We start from the raw sequence: 22,315 nt of genomic DNA, 5'->3' as shown, positions 1-22,315 counted from the left end.
GTGTGAGGAAGATGGGTTGAGTTTAGCCTTGACAATCTCATCTGTACATTTCAACTATCATTAGTTAGATCTTAATTTTACGGGCTTCATTCAGACTTTCTGTCTGTTATTACTAAACAGTTGTGAGACCATTTCTCCTCTGATACCTTCCGATAGCTTCAGTCCCTACTGACTTCCACGGAGAAGCACCTCTAAAAATGAAACCAAAAATCAGCTCTGTAAAGTTCCTTCAGCAGGTAAGTTCAGGTGAAAGGCTGACATACTCCATTTACTGCCCAGGAAAAGGGAAACCGCAGACAGGCTTTTGCTACTGCATTTCCCACAAGTGTCATAAAGCAAAACAAGCTGGTCGCCACTCCTTGTCAAATGGAAGGCACAAAGAGAGAGAAATCGTGTTGGAAGAACATGAAATGAAAACAGAAGATCACCAAAACAAAAGATAAAATGACAGGAAAATGAACACATGCTGATGCTTCTTTATTACCATTACACGTCATGATAGATGAGTAAAATTGGGTTATGCTTATATTGTAATGGAAGAAAATAATTGCTGCCTTCTATCAGGAAACCACAAAGGCACTTATTGATCTGTCATCCTTAGGGTATGTCTAGGAATATTTAATAAAATAAACAGAGACAAATAACTCTTCTGAGGTCCCGAAACTCTAATATCCCACACCATTTGGCTTTAAAAATAAAAATCAAAAACTGGCAGGTTTAAAAATAACACCACATCTCTCTGATTAGGAAGGGCTGATGTGGCTTATTTGGATAATCTCACAGCATGGAGGAAATGTGTTTTTATATTTCAAGTAGAATTTGCCTGAATATTTTCCCTCAAAGTCAGGCACCAGGATCCCTCTGGTTGGTTGTCATTTATTCCTCTGGAAATGTTATATCAAATGGCATACAGCACTCTGCCTGGGCATGGACCCTGCTCCCATCCGTACAGATTTTGTGCAAGCTTCTCAGTGGGTTCTGACATCTCAGGCAGATAAATGAAGAGCAAGTTGGTGATGAACGATGTGCTCTAACATCCTTTAAAACAGGTTTAAATCTTAGTACTAAAGTGATGGGCTGCATCCACATTTCTGTTCTGCACTCGCTGCCTGTCTGCAGAAAGTCCAGGAAACACCCCAAGGGTGTCCATTGTGTCCTGTAGGACACAGGGTGCCAGGCACCACCCTGAGTCCCTCCGGCATTAGGTACACAGCCATCTACCTACTTAGCCTTGCAAGGCCTGCAAATATCACAGCCTGAAGGGTCACAGAAACAGTCTGAGCTCCTGCTAAGCAGTAATGAAAGAAGCAGTATGGGTGTGTGCATGGGTATGATATGAGCTATGGCTGTCGTTAAGGTTAGCTCAGGCTGGGCCAGATTCATCAGAGGCATAAACTGTAAAGGTGAAGGGCTGTTCTGTATCTGGGAATAACCAGGGACACCATCACAAGGAAGTTCCCAAGAAAAAATCATGACAAAGAAAAAGGCAGGTCAGGGACCTTCTCTGGAAAGTACTGCGCTGCCCTGAGCTGTAGGTATCTTTGCAGAGTCTTCCAAGCCCCAGCAGCAATGGGGTTTGAGAGCTGACCTGTTAGTCTGAGTGTTGCAAAAGCTACAGTTTTCCTTCCCCTGATCTCCTGTTAAGGACCTGTCTCTGTTTGCCTCCCAGTGTTTCTGCTTGGTATTTTATCATCTTCTCGATGAAAGCTGGATTTCTCTGTGAAAAAGTAGTACCCGTTAACCTACCATTTTCTGCAAAGGGCACTGCTTTATCATCCAGAGTTACTAATAATGTTCCATTTCCAGAGTTTTTAATCAAATTCTTCCACTGAAGGCAGGGTTCCCTGGTTATTACTGTGGGAGAGTGACTGCTGTGTTTCTCTGGAATCGCACACAATCATTTCAAGCAGAAAGCAATTTTTATTTTTTCACATGGATGCTTGGATTCTCTGGTCATGTGTTTTTTATGTCTCAGAGTTTCTGAAGCCCCTTAATTTACTCTAAAGATTAGAATTGGACAGAGAATAATTTTCTCATCCCGTGTAACTTTGAAAAAATTTGAAACGCTTTGCAACCCCACAAGAAGAGGTCTCCAAAAAGTAGACTAGCAGGTGTGCAGCATTAAGGACACTCACTAAAGATGTAAAGTTCAGATCTAAGTCTGTTTTCCTGTGTGTGAAGCAAATTCTAGTTCTCCTTTGCCCCAGTCTAAGTTCTTTGTGACATCTGATGGATGTACTGTAATGGGACTGTGTCAGCCCTGCCTGAGAGAGCTGCTTGGGTTTCTGTGGATGCAAATCCATGTCCCAGAGAAAGAGAAGCTGATGCTGCAGTGCATCGCATGCAGATCTACTGACTCCTGGATTCATCCCACCTGGCTTTGGAAGCTAGCTGAGATATCTAAATTAGGAATGAATTTCCCTCAGCTTCTGCTGCCAAATGATGAAGGGGCATATCCAGAGGGCACCCATCTCAGATATTATGCTGTCGTAAGAGTCTAACAAGCTTCCAGCTTTCCATTTCTGTCTGTCTATGAACAACACTTTTTTATCCTGTCTGCAGTTAGGATGAAAATCCTGACAAAGCAGACATCTGCCTTTCATCTCCCTCAGCACCAACCTTACCTCAGCATTTCTCTGCTCACAGTTTGATCTGACTCAGGACCCCACATCACCTTCACTATTGCTCACTAAAGCAACAGTGAGCAATTAGTATCCAGGAGACTGCTGTGTTACGCGGACTTTCTAGGTGGTATGTGGGTTTCTGAACTCAGACAGATTTTACATCAGAATGGAATTACTCCTGATTTCCATAGACACAAGTAAAACCAGAGTCAAATCCCATACTGAATAATAATAATAATAAAAAAATACAGCTAATGAAGAAAAAACATTGTGCAAATGGTTCAGAAAGCAAGTGCAGGTCACAAAGAAATACTACTTGCCCTGGATATGCAGTAGATGAATACAATGAACCATTAGAGGAAGAATGATCTTGGGGAAAGTGATAATGAGAGCTTCATTTTCTCAAGGAAGATGTGACTCTGCTTTAATGTTCTGACTGTGTGAATTAGGGCAAACCGCATGATTTTCTCCTACTTTCTGGACTCCTTTCTATCCCAGGAGTCTCTCGTACCACTGTTTTGGCTAGATGTGCAGTTGTTGTGCAATGTTATCTTGGAATAAAAGTCTCCATGCTCAAAATTATCTTAGGATCGCTGGTCTAGATGGAATTCACAGTTTATCCATTTCATCACAGCTTCCATGTAAATAAGGACTTCTGTGAAAAATGTACCTGATGCACTATATCAGTGTACAGCAAAACTGTTTATATTGACAGCTCTTATACCTTGTTTTATTTCTTCAAAATCTGTAATGATTCAACACCTCTCCTTTGATAATCTGTATGCTGAGTTAAATGTTAAATTAATATAAGGGAAATAAGCAAAATGCAAAGATTACTCAGGTCCATTTTATCTGCTGAATCAATAGGATTGACTTAGTGCTAATGCACTAACCAGATTATGAAAACTTACGCAGCACTGTTCAATGACAAAAGCAAATAACTCTTTGAATGATCTTGACAATAGAACATGTAATCATCTTAATTTGTATTAACTAATTACATTTAACATGGATGTCTTTTTACCTTATTACCTTAAGTGGAGCATCACTACATTAACCGTCTCCCCCCCCCCCATTTGAGCACTGAAGTAGATCAAAGCAACAAGTATAGGAGATAGTGGAATGATACTATGTAAGATGCATCAATAGAGTTGTTAAAAACATATTTTTTTTTTTTCTGGGAGTCATAAACTTTTATATGATCTTTCCATTGACTTTAGTGAATTCTAGATCAAGTCCTGGAAGCTGAAAGTGTAGCTGAAAGATCTTTCAGTAATTCCCTTTAAATTTCTCCTTATTTTGCAACAAGTATTATTTTGAAGGGTTGGTTTCCTTTGTAACTTAGATTATCTGCAGGCAATGGCAACACATAGTAGTGGCCACTGTATAATTAAGGTTGATTGAAAGTTGTTTCCATTTTAAAGTATTGTTTCCAGTTGCTTTTTCTTCAAGTCTCTTACTTTGCAATTGAGATTTGAAGGTTTATTCTCAGAAAGGGAACATACCCCTCCTGTATTTTATAAAAATAAAAATAAAAAAATGAATTGCTTTCAAATACATGAGGAATAATGGGAAGAAGAGGAAGGAAGAGGGAAACAACTCTTTGTTTAAAATAAACAGAGGAAAAAACTCTTTTCCCATTTAAAGCAAAGCTTCAGTGCCCCAGCAGAAGTTCTTAGAAACAGGAGAACCCAGTCCCCTGCCTCAGATGTGTTCAGTTCTCAGTGAACACTGGACTGAGCTCACAGTACCTACAGTCTAGGTTTGTCTTTCAGACATCATGAAGAAATCAGAAACACAATAGGTCTGCTTTGTGGGAATTTTTTAGTGCAGAAATGTGTGTCCCTTTGGCAAAATTGGCCCACTCCATGCTTTATTGTTTTGCCCCTCCTTAGTATTACAAAAAGTGCTTGGTAATGATGTCTGTTGATATTTTGCAAAAATCTGTTTTAAAAGTCGCATTGCATTTTCATGCATTTGGGTTTTCTCTTGTGATTTGACTTCTGAGTAATTTCTGAAATCCAGGTAGTTTTTTGATAGAATACAGCTTCAAAAAGGCAAGCTTACATCATATCAATACCTAATGCTGCCACTTCCACATGAACATTATCTGTCTTTCTGTGCTGTGAGAGCAGCAGGTGGGCTATGCACGGCATATCTCCAACATACTGTTCTAGTCTGGCTTCCCTACTGCAAATAATAGCTGATTTGTCCCCTTGGAATACCTCTTTCCAATGATATACTGAGCCCACCACCATAAATGTGTGCAATAGTTCAAAATGAAAGACCCAAGCTCTTCATTAGTAATATTGGATAAAGGAAATGAAGTGGGAGAATAAGAAGGTAATGTAATCTTGGTGCCAATAAAGAACACTGTTTTACATTTAGCCTGCTGTTGGACAGTACATACGGCTAGTACTGGCCATCCCTGTTTAGTTACGCATAGTTGCTTCTCTTGGAAATGCAGCAGCAAGTTTTGGGAACTCATTCTGCCATTGTGCTGATCCAACAGATGACAAGTCTGGCTGTGGAACTGCAGTTGATCTTGTTGGCAAAAGCCAACACACTGCATCCAAAGAACTTCTGTTTCTCATGCTCCTCCATTCTGGCTGGTTTCACTCCTGCCTGTTGTACAGCACTGGAGTTCGTTCACAAGAGATTCTTTTCTGCTCAATTACTTCCAAAAAATAAGTGTGTCCATAATTTTTCATTGTATGATCATTGATTGTGCCCATAACTATAAAGAATTCAGATAGTCTGTGACAGTTATGTATAGTGAGAAAAACAAATGTGACTGTGGCTTTTTAGAATTGCTAGTAGTAAAATTGGGTCCATTTCATTAATTTTCCTTCTTTCAAATTGCAGAGAAAATATTCTTCCATGGGACTGGAGTAGAAAGCTACTTATATTTATCTCCTCTTCTCCCTTGTGCTTTATTCATTCTGACCAGCTAAGGCATGAAACTACAGGGGACAGGAGAAAGGAGTTTGTCCCTTTGCCAAGGGAACCGACAGAAGAAGGCATGAGGTGAATAGAGTCCATAAATGGGCCAGAGGCCAGAAAGTTTGTCCTGGTTATTTTTCTCCTCACCTTGTCTTGGAGCTATAAGAATAAGGATTTTAGTAGTCTTCTCTAACTGAGCATAGAATGAAAGAGACTGGTATGTGACAGCTGGGAAGATTTATGAATTTTATGAAATCCAAGGAGTAATTCCTTTCAGAGATAACAACAATAGGCAGGAGATCTTTATAATGTACTTCACATTTTTAAACTTGGCACTGGAAAAGAGATGGTACAGGGTCTAACTCCAGTACGATGCTGATCAAGTCACTCATCCCTTTCAGGCAATATCCTGGCTTCACTGACATTACTGGAGCCAAAATTTCACCTCTCGTATTTCACTTGAGAAGACAGAGTGATCAAATGCATTGCTTACCTGAAGAGAAATAGTGCAAACTATCCAGGAAATTTGAACGCATTACAGAACAGCAAAACTTTATTGGCTAAAAATACTCAAGCAAATTGAGAGAGAAAAGTCTGATAAGGTCCTTCTGTCTTCCCCACAGTTACTCTTGCTGTTCAGAGTCTGTTATATAAGTTTTACATCATTATGTATTTGAATCCAGCAGGACACAGTCCTGAAAATTGCAGTTTATTTATCTTGACTCACTGACCTCCACAACAGGAGATAAGAAACTATTCAGGAGATTTCCTAAATGTCTTCCTACACTGTTTCCATTTTAAATCAGATTGGGAGCCAATTTGTTATGTAGAATCATCTATTCATTCCCACTACAGCAGTTATTCGTTGAAAATGGACTTTTGCTATTTGCAGATATCAGACTCCATCTCCTCCAGCTGCAGCACATTTCCACCATGTTATGCCATAGAAATGCTCAAAGGAGAAATGCTGTAGGCACTTCTGGGTGCCCATTTCTCTTGAGGGAGACTCCCAAGATCCATAGAAGAAAACAAAAGCTGATCATTAGGCATTTGATTCCTGACAGCTAACAAGTTAAAAGTCACATAAACTAACCAGTAGGAAATAAGACTCCTACATATTCCCGATGTACTTGAATTATCCTTCATAAGTGTAGCATTTTACAATTCACACTAGTAAATCTTGTTAATTTCAGCATACTTCTTCAATTTGTCAAATTAAATTTTAATTTTAATGATGTCTTCCAAATTGTTTGCAAGACAGCATGAGATGCTCTGCAGTGATTAAGTCATTAATTTCTAGTTTATTCAAGACATTAAGCATCAGATCAAGACATAATATCACTATCTAATTGAGCACTGCACTTAAATAAGAAGAGCGGTTTTGGCCAGCTGTAGCAAGACAGGTCTGGAGGAATGCTTACTGAACTGTTTCTCCAAACAGCAGTCACTGCAAATATCAGAAAATCTCAGAAAAAATCCCTGGTTAAACTTTTTTTTTTTTTGGACCCTGAGTCTATTCAGACCAAAGGACAGGAGACTAAATACTGACACTGACCTACCTGGGTATTTTTTTGAGATTTCCATTAGCAACTTTAAAACTTTAAGTTTTCCTCCCTGCTTTGCACTTTTAGTTTCAAATATGCAACTCTGTCCAAAATAATATTTTTAAGTCCACTGAACATGAGGTGTAAATCATCAGTTAACCACCAAGCAGCAACAGCTCTTGATAGCCCAGCTTGATGTCTAGGGACTTCTTTGGTATGTTTGTCCTCCATGGACGGAGTCCAGGGAAAATTCCAAAACACCAAAACTTCCCCTATGAACAAATAAGGTAGTGTGTTATCTCCTACCTTCTGGATACAGAAAAAAGGCAGGGCTTTCCCGCACCTCTTTGCATTCCAGTGGCACACCTACACCAGTTTCACAAAGCCCTCGCTGTGAATCACACCCAACTGGCACCTCTCATCACACAAGAGAGGCAATATAGCCCAACCCACGCACTTACCAGTGCTCTAATCGTCCATTTCAATATTTGTGTGATTTGTCACTGCAACTTGGCGTAATATCCAGAGTGCATCATCTGACATCAGTTATTTTTCCACATTGACAGCCAAGAGGATACTTATGTGTACACTGAGAGAAAGAGAGAGGGAGGCAGAGATTCAATCTTCAAAGAGTTAATTTAAAGCAGCTTCTTTGCTGAAGTTTTCTGTGCTATCAATCTTCCTTTAGTTTTCTAAGTAGCCTTTTAATCTCTGTATTTCTACTCAAAGATCAAAGCATTCGTATTTCTTGAACAGCTAACCTTATGTTATGGTTGATCCATGAAGCGCCAGGTTTTGTAAGAGAGCCATATGTGGAACACTCTGCAGGTCTTTGGGCAGATACCCAAAATTACGACATCTCTGAGGAAGGCTGAAATGACTTTGTGGCTGAAATGACTTCAGGAAAGCTAGGAAAGGTATTGGGGCAAACAGGAAAATGCAGCCATATTAAAAAAAAAAAAAAAAACAAAACAAAACAAAAAAAAAAAAAAACCAAAAAAAACTTGAACAGAGTTTCACAAGGAGCATCAGGATGCTCAAAACGTGTTAAGATAAGCACACAGGAGGAGGTACTTTTTTAGGTTTAGCACTGAAACATTCTCCCTAAAGTTGTTTGCTCATGGAAGGAAAGGAATTATAGCAAAGAGCAGAGGTCCCAAGCTGGGGGAGGGTAAACTCAGAAATCTGCCTTATTTCAAAAAGCATGAGAACTGTACATCTTTCTGCACTTGAACTATTCATACTCATTGTATGAGTAATCTTTGCACAGATGTTTCAGAAATATTTTTCAACTGGATAGGATATGAGTGCAAAAGAATAACGCTTTTCGCTTGTTTGTTGGCCAAAACAAAGAAAAATTAAATTTGTCTCCTGTTGATGACTTAACCCAGTCAAGTACTGGGTTAAAAATATGTAAAGTTTATTCAATGACTGTTTGGTGTGCCTAGTGCAAAGTTCCTAGGTCAGTTCCTACCATACGTTAACAGTTAATATCAAAACTAATAGAGCAAACACTTTAGCATGTAGGTAACCAAACCAGTAAGTCACTTCTGTGTCAGATCTAATATGGAAGCCCTCTTCCTGTATCGTTAGGCTATGATTAGGCATAAAGATTTCAATTGCACTTGTTTGGTAAAATCCTTATACAGGATTTTACATAAATGATACAACAAATTGACAGAACACCTGGAGAGAAAAGCTGTCACAACTGCTGGTAGCAACTTCCAAGGATCATAAGAAACCTCACCTGCCAGTGCTATTGCTGGGCACAGTTCAGAAACATAACAATTTGACAGCAAAGGATGGAGCTATTACGTTAAACAGTTTGCTAGTAGCATTTCCAATGCCTTGGGGTTTTTCCAGAATTCAACGGAGTTAAGCAAACAAGAAATCCTTGATTCATTATTTTCTTTCTAATAGTACTCTAAGTAGCAGAAGGAAAACCACCCAAATCAAGAAAATATGAAAATAAAATTTTACTTGTCCCTAACTGCATGATCCAGGCCTATCGACTTTAGTAGAAAGACTCTGACTGTCTTTAAAAGGCTTAATTCAAGCTTTTAAAAGGATTTTTTAAACATGTTTGTAACAACAACAAATCAATAAGAAAAAAAAATAGGGAAAACCTAGCTCTGTATTGATTTCAACAGAGGGGACTATCCTAAAATCCTTTATAATCCTCCTACATGTTTATTCATAAAGGATGCTACAGTGGGAACACAGTAGATGACTTCCAAATTTAAACTGGTTAGAGATCCTTTAGGGGGTTCCTGGTTATTATCTGTACAATTTCACCAAAACAGATGAAGTAGTATCAATAGTAATGGAATTTTCAGTTAATAGATTACAATTGAATTATCAGAACTGAAGGTTATATTCTTCTCTAGAGATATCTTAAAGTGAATTGTTCAAGAATTTTTCCAATGAAAATTAAAAACCTGTATTCTCGATTACCAAACTGAAAGAGAAAATCCTGCAAAAGCAGCAACTACTACAGTGCGCTTGAGACATAGTGATTGGACGAAATAGCACAAAGGCAATAAATGATCAATATAACAGCCTAAGTAATTATAAAAAGCTGGCTTCACTATATACAATCAGAAACATATTTTTCCTGCTTTATTTCCTCCTCTTTCTCCACCTCTTTCTCCACCTTTTTCTGCATATCACTGAAAAAAAAAATGTAGGGAAAGAAAAGAGAACAGAAAAAGAAAAATGCTGGAAAATCTTATTTTAATAAAAAAAAAAAAAGTGAAAATGCAAAGTTTTTAGAGAATCGTTTTCTAGGAATCACTGTTCTAGAAGCAGGTGAGTCATTGATCAAGCTTTGCAATCAAAGAATTCTGAGACCCTTGGAGACGGAGCATTATGAAATTCACCTAGAGAAAGAAAACCTTGATATATATGCTTACACATATATCATCCGGTTAAATAAAGACCTTACAGTCTTTTTCCTTACAAAGGGAATAAAAAAGTTGAAAGAAGCATTCCCATAATGTTAAGAAGTCATTGCCTTCCTCAAAGAACATCATAACTGATGAAGCAATTAAGTTTGAAACATTTTAAAATACTTTTGGTCAAATGCATTTGTGCTAAATGACTTCACTCTGACAAAGATCTATTCCTACTCATAAAGACAGTACTCATCTGTACTTCATTTTCTAACAGGCTTTTTCAAGAAATGCTTCATACTGCAGAGCACAAGATGATGAATATCGCTTAGAAGTTACAACTCCTTTGCAGAGGGTTGACTTGTTCATGGGCCAGTTCAACAACGTCCTGTTAACTTCAATATCTGTCTTCACCAAAGGGAACCTTACCGTTGCTAATCTGGGAACTTTGGAGGGACGCTTCATGCAGGTAAATATCACCTTCACAGTAAAAAACACTGGAGTTAAACAGAATAGTGAAAAACAAGGAGCGGTATTATCAAGTTTAACGGGGTGTTAGAAAATTCAAATTGCTGAGTAAAATAGAGCCTCTGGAACATAGACAAAGCATCTAATAGAGCATTCAGCATTTTAAATGTTTCACATGGGCTTTGTGGTTTGGAGCAATGGTTTTGGAGCAAAATCCGCCATATCTCCACTTTGGCTGGTTCAGTCCAGAGATCTTTTTTGGTCTGCACAAACTACATTTCTTTGAAAGGAATATAAACTGAATTTTTTGTCCTAGATACATATCAAGCATTCTCCAACCCCAGCTGGGGGCAAAAAGCTCTAAAGCAATGACTGATTCTCTGAACAGTTTCAGATGCATGCTTCATATGGTCAATTGATCTAGAAGATCAGATTATATCTAGTTTAAAGTAAAATGCCCAGACAGTTTACAGTGTACAAGAAAGAGCATTAGTTGTTTCTATATACTGATCCACTTCTATGGCAGCAAACTACTTGCTTCATACCCATGTGAGTTTACGACTCACAGCTGAATAATTGAGATTAACTGCTCTGTCATCTAGTTGCAAGTCTCGCTGAGTACATCTCAGTTTTTAGGACTCATTGTCTTCTCACTATTCTTTTGGACAGCAATTTTTCCTGTCTTAAACCAGGTTTTCCATAGTGAGTGGTAAATCACCCTCCTGAGAAGTCTGTCTCCCTCCACTGAGTACATAACTAATCTAGGCAGGTAGATTAGCCTGCATACCTTCTTTGTAGGTGAATAACAAAATAAATCTAACCCATACAGCCAGTCTTTTAAAAATTTGGCAGTCAAACATGAGAAGACAAAATACTTTGAAAACAATGAGGGCTTCCTCTACTTACGCACCTTCTTTCAATCACTGTCAACCCACAATGACCACTTTGGAGAGCTTGTCTTCTCCAGCCACCACAGGGTCCAGCCTGGGTGTGTATCTCAGCCTGGATCCCACCTGCACCCAGGGATCTATGTTCTTTTTACTCTGCCAGTATTATCCGTCCTCTAGTGGACTTCCAAATGTATTGGCAGTCTTTGACGCTTTAGAGAGTCTTTGCTCTGTAGGCCGCAGTCATCAAATTTAGCAGTTGTCCCTCAACCGTCATTAACTGACTCCTGATAAGAAGGCCATCATGTGCTGCTGTGCCCTTCCAACTTTCCCACATCTGGTAATCTTCCACTAGAAACCACTTGGGCACGTACACCTTTTCATAAATTCTTGATGTAGCATGAGTCATCAGAGAAGACTAAATAATATGCCTTCTCTTTTTTCTCTCTTCCTCTCATTCTCAGTCCCTACCACATCCAGTGGGGCTACATACTGTCCCCAGTATTTGCTAATCCCCAATTGGCACCCTTTTTGGACAAAGGGTATCCAACATCCCCACTACTGCCTTCTGCACAGACTGGGTGCAGAACCTGCCCTGGGTTGCACAACCCATAGTGCTCCTGAAAAGAGGGGGGTGAAAGTAATTTACCATATAGGACAGGTGGAAAACAGGAGAAAATCAGAGAAAATTACATTTCTCCTTTCCCCCTAAAAGACAGGAATTTAACAAAATGTTCAGTGACAACCCTGCCAGTTTTACCTGAACTTGCTTTGACGACCTCGTTATCTTTAAGCTGCAGCTAGTCTTCAGCACAGGAAAGGCAAATGCTAAGAGCTACACGCTGAGCACAGGAGCAACCTACGCTCTGTTATTAAACATAGATACTGGTTCACACAGTGAACATGAGCAATTTGTTTAACCTTTCTGAAGCCATTTCCTTATCTAAAATATACAGTTAATAACAGCCACTGTCTTATTCACTGCACTTGTTTTGGGCTGCCATAAAGCTTTTAGGGAGCTGTGGTGGAAAGCACAAGGCAGCATTATTTTTATTTGTAATGTTCCTTAAATTATTCATTCAAGTCCTGCACCATACATCTCATTCAGACATTTACCCACTCATGGAACAATTAAAATATTTCCAGGACACATTTCCCATTCCAGGTTCAGTTACAGATCAAAAGAAAGGCTATTGTGTACACTGCATATTGCCATTAGCAGAAATATTCTCATCATTGAATTAGATTGGCTAGAGTTACAGAGGGAAGTTAGCATTGGGCTCATACTGTAGTAAGTAGGAGCTCTTTCTTTGAGGATTTGGTGCAACCAGCAGGAGAATAAGCATACCAACTAGCTTTAATGACACTACCTCCAGATAAAATGTTTAGTATTTTTTTTGCCTTTAGATGGTTTTGGAAGGAATACTATGTCTCTAGAATACAGAAGACATCACTTTTTCCAGAATTCAATGTACACTTACATTAAGTCTTTTTTTTTTTTTTTTTTTTTTTTTTTTTTTTTTTTACACTAATAGTTATCTAGGAAGTGCTTTCAAACATGTTCATTAGCAAATGTCCAACTAAAGCAGATTTGCAGTGTTTCTATGGAAATATAGCTATTAACTGCAATGAGATGGAGATCATTAAAAATTGAGCTATTAAACTAACATTACTGAAGTAAAATGGATTAAAAAAGAATCAGGATAATCTAACAATGATTTAATTTATCAAAACAATATCCCTAATCACTTCCCCATATTTTATAGCAAAGAAATGTAACTATTTTCTTTTTTTGTTTCATTCACAAATATACTGGAACATATTGCAAAAAATCCTCCTCTTTTTCCTTATTGTACACCTACCTGTTGCACAGTTTGTCATTTGCACTAATATTTTCACTCTTTGTACATGCAAATATTGAATTTTCCTGTGCAACCTATTTGTAACTCATAGCTATTCAGAGCTGACTATATCTGTTCAGAGAGAGATTTGCTTTCAGAGAAAATGACTTGCAGAATTTCTAGAAAATTCTATGTATCAACAAACCTGTTTTACATCTGGTTTCATTGTATTAATATATTTATAATATATTTTCATCAAAACTATTTAAAAGAAAAAGAAAAAATACATACTCATATATAGACTTGTAGTGAACACAGTGCACCTGGTACTTAGATCCTTTTTGAAGTATCAAATCTTAAGTCTGTGTTTAGACAATTTAGTTTGTGACATAAACTTCTCTGGCAACACAATGCCCAAATCTGACACATATTGGTGATAATTAAGGGTGAAATTAATGGTTTTTTAATCAAAATTTTGTTATATTAAATTAGGGTTCATTTTAATTATTACAAACATTTTGTGGGGAAAAAATAGATGTTTAAAACACAGTATCATATCATGTAAATTCAACTGAAGCTCCAAGCCTGTGCTGTGGCAGCCAGTAGGTGTCGAATCAAGCTCCTGATGTTCAAACCAAAAAAAATTTATTTGAAAATGTATCTCACATTCTCCTGTTATACCTGCTTACACATGATCAGCAGCCAACCATTTGATTCTTCTTCTCTTCTTTCTTTCATGTTTCTTGCTCTCTTTCCAGATCCTTTTGCACTTTCTTCTGCCCATCACTGTCTTCCTTCCTACCGATGCCTCATCTCTGTTTCCAGCCATATTTTTCTGTTTACCACACAATTACAGCACAGCATTTCTGCAAAAGTCAAGAGAAGGTTTAATATGTAGTTTCTGAGAACACGATTTTTCCTTCTGTAAATGATGGCTAGCTGAGTCTAGGTTTTTGATGTATTTAGAGCCAGATCACACTGAATAGCTCCTGTCTTTACAAGTGATTCCACTGAAGCTGATGGCTGTGCTAATGACCCAACTGTTATCAGAGTACAGCCTGTATTTTGCTCCTTTAAAAAAAGCATCAGAGGAGCCAATAATATTTGGAATGCAGAAGCAGGTATGCCTTACCCAACCAGTGAATAGTCACCTGTTGTTTTCTACTTGTCCTCTTAGTTAGATTAAATAGAATTTTTCACTTTCACAGCTCTGAAAAGCACTGATACACTAATACAGGAATGGAAATACTGCCTCCTTTGCTAAATGTTTATTTTTTTTCAGCCAAAATCTAAAACTAAACTCAAATCAATCTAGATTGTCCAAGCACAGAAGATTCATGAGCTCTTTTAAGGAGGATAATTGGGGCCGGGAGGTGAATTCCAGAGTTCTCCTGGAGAATAATTGCAGCCCATTGACATACTGAGCATGTTTTGGCTGCATCAGAAATGTTAAATTTGTATTTGGCCATGAATAGATTGGAGTTTGTAGTTTACTAAATATTGTGGAGTTTCTGTTACAAAACAGAGCAGTAATAATTTTTCTAAGACAGCTGACATGCATGAGACAGAAAAGAAAAATGGTTTTACTTCCTTCCTAAGCTGGAGCCTGACAACAAGCCTTTTTCCCCCCTTCTTTTTTTTTTTTTTTTTTTTTCTGTTGAGAAGTTGCAGCTGTTTCGGCCTTTCTTATTGTGCTTGTTTTCAGAGTGTGACTGGGAACATGGGCTGAAAGTACAGCTGTTGGGTGCAAAGTGAATCAGGTATTTCACAGTGGTTATTTGATTAGAAAACAGCACACAGTCACACTGCCGTAGCTGTGGAATCAGATTTACAGCTGGTGTAAACCAGTCTTACTCCCCTCAAGTCAAAGAAACTACACTAAGGATACAACTCATAACTGGAAAAGACACGTTCATTACCAGCCAGTATTTTGGGGATATTTGAGTTTGTCACAAAATAAAAATAAAAAATAAAAAAAAGTCCATGCTGTATTGAGATTAAATATCTTCTATTTTGCTCAGTTCCAAGGTGAAGCTTTTCTTTCTTTGCCTGAAATTACCTCATAGAGTGAGTTTTAAGTGACGAAGAGAAAAGTTCTTCAGGAAGGGGAAGTCTTTCTGATAGCTCTGGGCAGAGTGGGATACGGGAAAGTTTTATAAGATTTATTCCGAAAAGCTCACACTTGGTTTGGCCTTAACAATGGACAAGAGACCAATGCCTTTGATGTCTGCAGAGGCTGGCTTTCAGCATAACACTGTGTTTGGAAGCAGAGCCTTGCACATGCTCCCTGTGCCTAAAGCTGGCCTCCCTGCTCGTTGGTTACCTGCTTCAGGAAGAGAGGGATGAGAAACTTTTCCCTGTAAGCTTTACACATACTACAGGTAACCACTCTTGTGGGGCAGCACCAGGCTATAAGCATGGTAAGGACCCCCTGCAGATGTCCTCTCATCTTTTTGGAGTAGTAGGATGTCCATCCTGTTTCTCCTGGAGGTAAGGAGAGGGTCTTCCCATACGTATACATACACCCTGAGATGCAGTCAGCCACACGCTGGCTGCAGTCCTGTCTGATCTGGCTGGATAAGAGCCAGCTCTAGCTGAGAAGCCAAGCATTAGCAAAACATGGTCACGCAATGTCATGTCTGAGCAGCTTCTGGACTGAATATGGCTTGGGGCACGAGAACCAAAGCATGATAGCATATATAGTCCTCGTTGGCATAGAGTGCATCGTGCACAACAAGCCACTCACCCTCCTCAGGGCCTCCCTGCACACCCTGGCACAGAACAATAACGAACAGCAAGCTTTGTTCTAGGGACACATTGCACCCCAGCAATTTTAACCAGATTTTTCAGCTAAGAAAGGAAGTACAGGGTTAGAATGAAGGTTTCAGGATGGATAGTAAAAGCACATACTGATCCTTCTCCCAGTACCCTCCTGTGTCTGGTACTTTGTGGCCCAGAGATTTCCTGAGCCAGAAAATGCACCTGTGTCTAGTGTTTAGTAGCCCTTAATAGCCCTTTAATAGTCCATAAAGGAATTCCTTTCCATTATGTTTTTTTTTTGCCCTCCACACTATGCTGTGACAATTACATCCAGAAATTAATCATGCTTTGAGTGATGAAGAGATTCCTTCACCTGCTGCCTCATCTTTTCGTTTGGTGCACCCCATTCTGTATGATGAGGAACAGGGACTCAGCTCTCACAGATCAATTGTTTGGGAGATTTTCACATGCAGAACAGAAATCTGTTAGCTTTCCTATCCAAGTACAGAATATTTGACAGTCACAGTCATTTCCCAGGAATACTTATGATTAAAAACAATCAACAACAACACCAAACTATAACACTCACATCTCGTTTCCCTGAAAAGAGAAAAATTAGCATGTGTCATAGCTGCTTTCATAGATTACATGCCAGGCAACACAATGCATGTTACAGAAATGAGTATAGACAAAAATAATCACATCTGCTTTTTATTTGTAACTGCACTCAGAGAGAGCTTGGAAAATCATGTCCCAGAATGCAAAAAGAAGAGAGCTAGGCATTCAGCATTGCTCTCCTCTTGCAAACAGCAAAATAGCAAGGCCTCGCTGCTTTGGGAATCAAGGCTCAAAGCCATGGTGCCCATTGGCAAAATGAGTTGACACAGAGCAAGGAAGTACAGAGCTTTGCTTTTTCTTTTTTTCTTTTTTTTTTTTTTCTTTTTTTTTTCAGCATAGTCATTCAGCTCCAGTTTGTATCACAGCACAGTGAAAGCTATTTCCACCTATGGACTGATCAAACTTCTTTTGTCATAGTTCCTTTCCCACTGGATAAATAAGATTGTAACAAAACCCACTCATGCAAGTGGAAAGCCATGTTGGGAGCAAGTGTGAGGAGGTCACAAAATACATGAGCACAGACCTTAAACCTGGCAGTGTTGGGAGGAGGAAATCATGGCGGGATATAAGCAGTCATTGCAAAACTGTCCTACCCAGTGCCCACTCCTGTCCTGCTGCTGTGGGCACTTGGCTTCCCAATACTGTGTGATGTGTTTAAATGCAAAACGTGCACACATGCATATGTAGGAATGTGAATTGTTGCAATCCTTCCCACTTCACATTTTTTTCAACTAGCAGAAATCTGTGGGAAAAACTATGTAAATGATGTTTTCATACATATACTCAACTTTTAACAGTTTTATCATAGCAGCTCTTTCTGTGGTAAAGAAAGTATCCTGATGCTCCCCCCAAAACTATGAAATAGTGCATAATGCAAAATCCGTAGAGCCAAATTAAAATTAACACCTGCTGCTAAATAACTGTTTTGAGAGCACACATGTTTTAATATTCAGTTCAAGTAGAGAAGCTTACACCCTTCAGAGCATTATACTCTGCATGGATTAGAGTGATATACAGCATCTAGAGAGCTACATATGTGCCCTCCCTAAGATTTTGCTGCATATCCCGAGGCATTTAAGGCGTTACACAATAAAGTTAACCCTGAGCCTATCTCTGCTGGGTAATGGCCTCCACCTGCCAGACATCTAGGGAAAAAATAACAATGTGATACTTAGATGGGATTGCTTTAAGAAGGCCTCTCATTTTTGCAGAAGATATTTCACCATACACTCAGTAACATATGTAATTCAATCCTGCTGACTAGCAGAACTGAGCATCAGAACGTTTTTTAAAAGAAGCTGTTGTATGCACTTTTTCAACTCAAGTTATTACAGTCTTCATTTGCCATATTATCCTTAAATTAACCTAGATTTGAGGCTTCTCACTTACAATTAATACTAACCGATGGTAAAGTAAGTGTGTATAAATGAATTACTTTGATCTTTATCAACGTAAGTGATCACTGGCTTCCAGTACTAAAGATATATTAAATAATATATTAATTAATTAATTGTTGGCCCTTTATCAAAGTACTTTGAGCCACAGTGAAAGATTGCATACCTTTTTGTGTTTCTCTTAAACAGAGGGAAATAAATGTTGTGTTTGATTTAAGAAGGATGTCTGGGGCTGTAGCTATGATTAGGAATGTGCTTCTTGGGAGGGTTATTTGAAAGAGCATGAGAACAGCTGCCTGGGTTCATCAAACCAAAGGTCCATCTAGCTCAGTCTTCTGTCTCCAGACTCCTGACAAGTGGATGCCTAGGGAGCAGGGCAACATAGGCAATACCTTCTAGTTCAATACTTTCTAGTTCTTCAGTTCTTGGGATTTCCTGAGCAACTGTGTTTTGTTTTTTCAGTTCTTTCCACGTACATTGCATTTACATCCTCTGGCAAGGAGTCACACATGTTCATCGCATAGAGACAGGAAGTCTTGCTCTTTTGTTTGTTTTAAACCTGCCTATTACTTTTGCTTTTTGATGGTATTTAGTACTTTTATTGGAAGACAGTAAATGGTCAACCACTAGCCACTCTCTCCATGTCACTTATGGTCCTGTATGCCTTTTCCATATCCCACCCACAAAGTCAGTGCTTCCACTCTAGCCCAGTCATTGCTTGTTTCAGCCTTTTGATTGCCTTTGTTACCCTTCCCTGAACCTTTTTCCCATTTTAACATATTATTTTTGTCATGAGGCAACCAGAACTGCACAGAGAATTCAAGGACTGGACAAGCTGTGAGTTCTTATGGCATAAGGATCTTTTCTGATTTGTTGTCTAATCCTTTTCTATAATTCCTAACTTTGTTTTTGCACTGCTGCTGAACAATGAGGTGATATTTTCCTGGAACTATCTATCATGTTATCACTTTACATTTATCTTCTTTGTCATATTTCACCTGCCATTTTATTGCCTTGACACACTGTCTTGTAAAGTCCTCTTGCCATCCTTCATCGTCTCTCCTCATCCTTATCACCTTGAATACTTTCAGACCTTCAGCAAACTTTGTCACTGGACTGCTCACCCACTTTTCAAACTCATTTATGGATACATTAAACAGTATGGATCCCAGCACAGGCCCTTGCAGAACACCACTGGTGTTCTGACTTATTATTGCAACAGCTGCCCATTTACAGCCAGCATCTGTTTGTTCTCTTTCAGTCAATTATTTGTCTGCACAAGCCCTACCTCTCTCCTAACTGCTTGAGTGCAGGCACACAGATATACTTTAATTTCTTGTGTGTCCTGGAGAAATATTTGATAATCTCATTAAGATCACACACAGAATCACACAGAATTTCTAGGTTGGAAGAGACCTCAAGATCATCGAGTCCAACCTCTGACCTAAGATGTTTAAAAACAAAGCAAAACAAAAAGAAACACCAGTACTTGGATAATCATAATAATGTTTCTAGTCTTTGTATAGATAAATCCTTCTGTAGCACTGAAATATTTCCATTGCAGAAGTAGCACATGTATGGTAGTGTGGGCAAAATACAGCAATGCCAAAAGGTACACACATACCAGCGCAGTCCCAAGCAATAAAAATCAGAGGTATCTGAGAACAACACTGGAGTCCTAAGTAGCCTCATCTTCATGCTGTAGCAACTGTCTTAAAATTGCCTTTCTCTTCAGGATTATGTTGGATAAGGGTAAGATAGAATTTCAAGGACTAGGCTGATGCGTGCAGAAATGGCACAGTTATAGGGACCAGAAAGAGCATTTTTTGCATCTTGAGTCTGTTACTGCAACTCTGTAGGCTGGTGGATTAGTTCTAGGAAAACTGCAAACTTTTATTCCATAGTTCCAAATGAGTTAGGAAGTGTAATTTGAGCTCCCTGTATGTCATGAGGCCAAAGTCTGTCCACCTGGGCTTTGAGCAGGTGATTTGACTATCAGCCCCAGTACAATAAAGGTCGCTTGGTTTTTAATGTACCACGTAATTTTCCAAGACTATTGAGAGATGGGATCCAAATTTTCATGTATCATCTGAGGTTGCAACACAGATGTGTTTAAGGGGTTAACACTGTGGCTCAATCAGAAAGAATGCTTGGCAATAAGAGGAAGCCTGGATTAATGATAGAAAAGAATTCTTAGCATTTTATAGCAGTGGGTATCCGAGATGAGACATGGCTAATGATCAACTAAAAAGGTATTTGCAGCTGTGGTGCTACCTCTCCCCATAATGCCAACATTAATCAAGCTTTTCCATGCAGCTTTGCAGTCCATTCTATTTTTCATTGTCCTGAATAAAAAAACAGAGCTCATGCCCTAATACACTGAGTCAGACACCATACTTCTGTGTCACTGAAAATGATCAGACCTTATCGATTTATAAAAGCTGTACTTTCTGTACTGTGAAACAAACTTATAACAAATTCTTTAACAAAGCCAGTTTCATTTTAAGGAGAAAAAAGCCTCTTGTAACCCCAAACTGTAAATATCTTTGAGATGTGAAACAGTTATCACCATGAATTTACTGCTCATATATTTTATTTAAGTCTTGAATTACAACAAAACATCAGCTGTAATTACAGCATCTCTAAGTCGAGTCTTGGAGTCAGCCCTCTTGCTGAAAGACCTTGGCAATGCAAAATGCCAGTGAAATCATGTAAGTCAATGTCCTGGCTGTTCTGGTGCTGCCTTAGGAGTCAGGAGAAAAGCTTCATTATAGGAAAAAATGAAACTTTTGACATACAAGTTATTTCCAAAATGGCTTCAATCTTTTTAAATAATGAACTCCATTGAATCTCAACTTCTCAACAAACGCTGATTATCTAAATTCCTTAAGTAAACTACACGTGATGCAGCTTTTGAAACATGAACATGATCTTCCCTTATGTAAACAATCCTCTGCCTTTGTTGCCTGATGCTATCGCACTGGGTGCACATCCTTCTGGATTGCAGGCCCAAGCCTATAAAATCTTGCTATCAAATATCCACCCCAATCTGCAGATGCTTTATGCCTGTGCTTAACAACCATGACTCATCCCATTAAAGTCAACAAAGTTACAGTAGTAAAGTTAAGCATGTGTTTGCAGGAATAAGCCCAAATTCTCAGAAGTATTTAGGTAACTTAAGACGAAGAGAGATGACTAGTGGGGGAATTTCATACTGGTGTGACTAATCTTCCTAAGATCTTCTGAAATCAAGAGAGAAAGTGCTCTTGCAAAGGGGCTTCAGGACAGCTAAATTAGGCTCCTGTTTTGGAACATCTTCCAGAGAGCTTCCTGCTTTCCCTGTTGCTTAAGAGGTGCCAAGACTGTCCTGGACACCCAGCTCCCACAGAAATTAGCAGGAGTTAGACCTCACAGTGTCCAGCCTGATCTGGTGGGTGGCATCCCTGCCCATGGCAGGGGGCTTGAAACTGGATGATATTTAAGGTCCCTTCCAACCCAAGCCATTCTGTGATTCTATGATTCTATGATTTTGCCAAGCACTTGTCTGCAGTAACAACCATTTCAGCAGCTCTGGGAATTGAGCTCTGACTGCTTGTGGTGGCTTCGTAGCCATGCTCACAGCAACAATCTGCCTGCCATAGTTTTGGACTCCAGCAGCCCCACATACACCATGACCAGATAGTAACAACACAGGCTACAGTGCACTGTTCAAGCTGAAGGACCAAGGTGAAAATAAATGGAAACATGTCAAAGGCCTGAAGTTTCCTCTAAATAGACATTGTAGATAAAATTCTTTTTTTTTTTTTTTTTCTCACATGTACTCTTAAATCTACAAGGCTAAGTGACCCATCTTCACTTTTTATGGTTGATTTATAAATACTCGAAATTAAAGACCAAAAAGCAAGCAATGACTCCTTGGTATTTTAGTAAACATGATGCATTTTGAGGATCCTCCAAGAGCCATGATTTGCTGTGTTAAATAAAGTGGATTTTATAGAGGTTTAATCAGATCATGATGGAACATTATGCAAAACATTATGCAATGTAATGCAAAGTAATTAATGCAAGCAGAAAAGTGGCAGGGATGTGAGACTGTTGAGCAGCATTTGTGTCACAAATTGCCTGCTGATTTTCTGAATTTCTGAATTTCTATCTTTCATAGATCGTGGTCTCCCGTTCAGAGCCCACAGCTCCCCATGTCAGCTTTCAGCTGGACTCCCACCCCATCTCTCCTCAGGTTGTTGTTGAGAACTCAGTAGCAGCAGATGGCTATATCCTGGTAGTGACTGGAAAAAAGGTGAGCAGTACATAATCTAATCATTCCTCACCCTGTGCAAACCTGCAT

At 38.9% G+C, this 22,315-nt stretch overlaps 1 protein-coding gene across 1 annotated transcript in view; it reads left to right on the top strand.

Annotated features, from left to right (window-relative positions):
- Positions 1-22,315, top strand: part of MET (MET proto-oncogene, receptor tyrosine kinase) — a 71,459-nt gene that overhangs the window by 5,121 nt on the left and 44,023 nt on the right. Inside the window, exons 2-3 of the mRNA XM_032182387.1 lie at positions 10,280-10,471; positions 22,133-22,267. Of these exons, the coding sequence (XP_032038278.1) occupies positions 10,280-10,471; positions 22,133-22,267 (327 nt within the window). The remainder of the gene's footprint in view (positions 1-10,279; positions 10,472-22,132; positions 22,268-22,315) is intronic.

This window comes from Aythya fuligula, chromosome 1 (assembly GCF_009819795.1).
Source record: "Aythya fuligula isolate bAytFul2 chromosome 1, bAytFul2.pri, whole genome shotgun sequence".
NCBI classification, from domain to species: domain Eukaryota; kingdom Metazoa; phylum Chordata; class Aves; order Anseriformes; family Anatidae; genus Aythya; species Aythya fuligula.
This window is presented reverse-complemented; position numbering and strand designations above follow the sequence as displayed.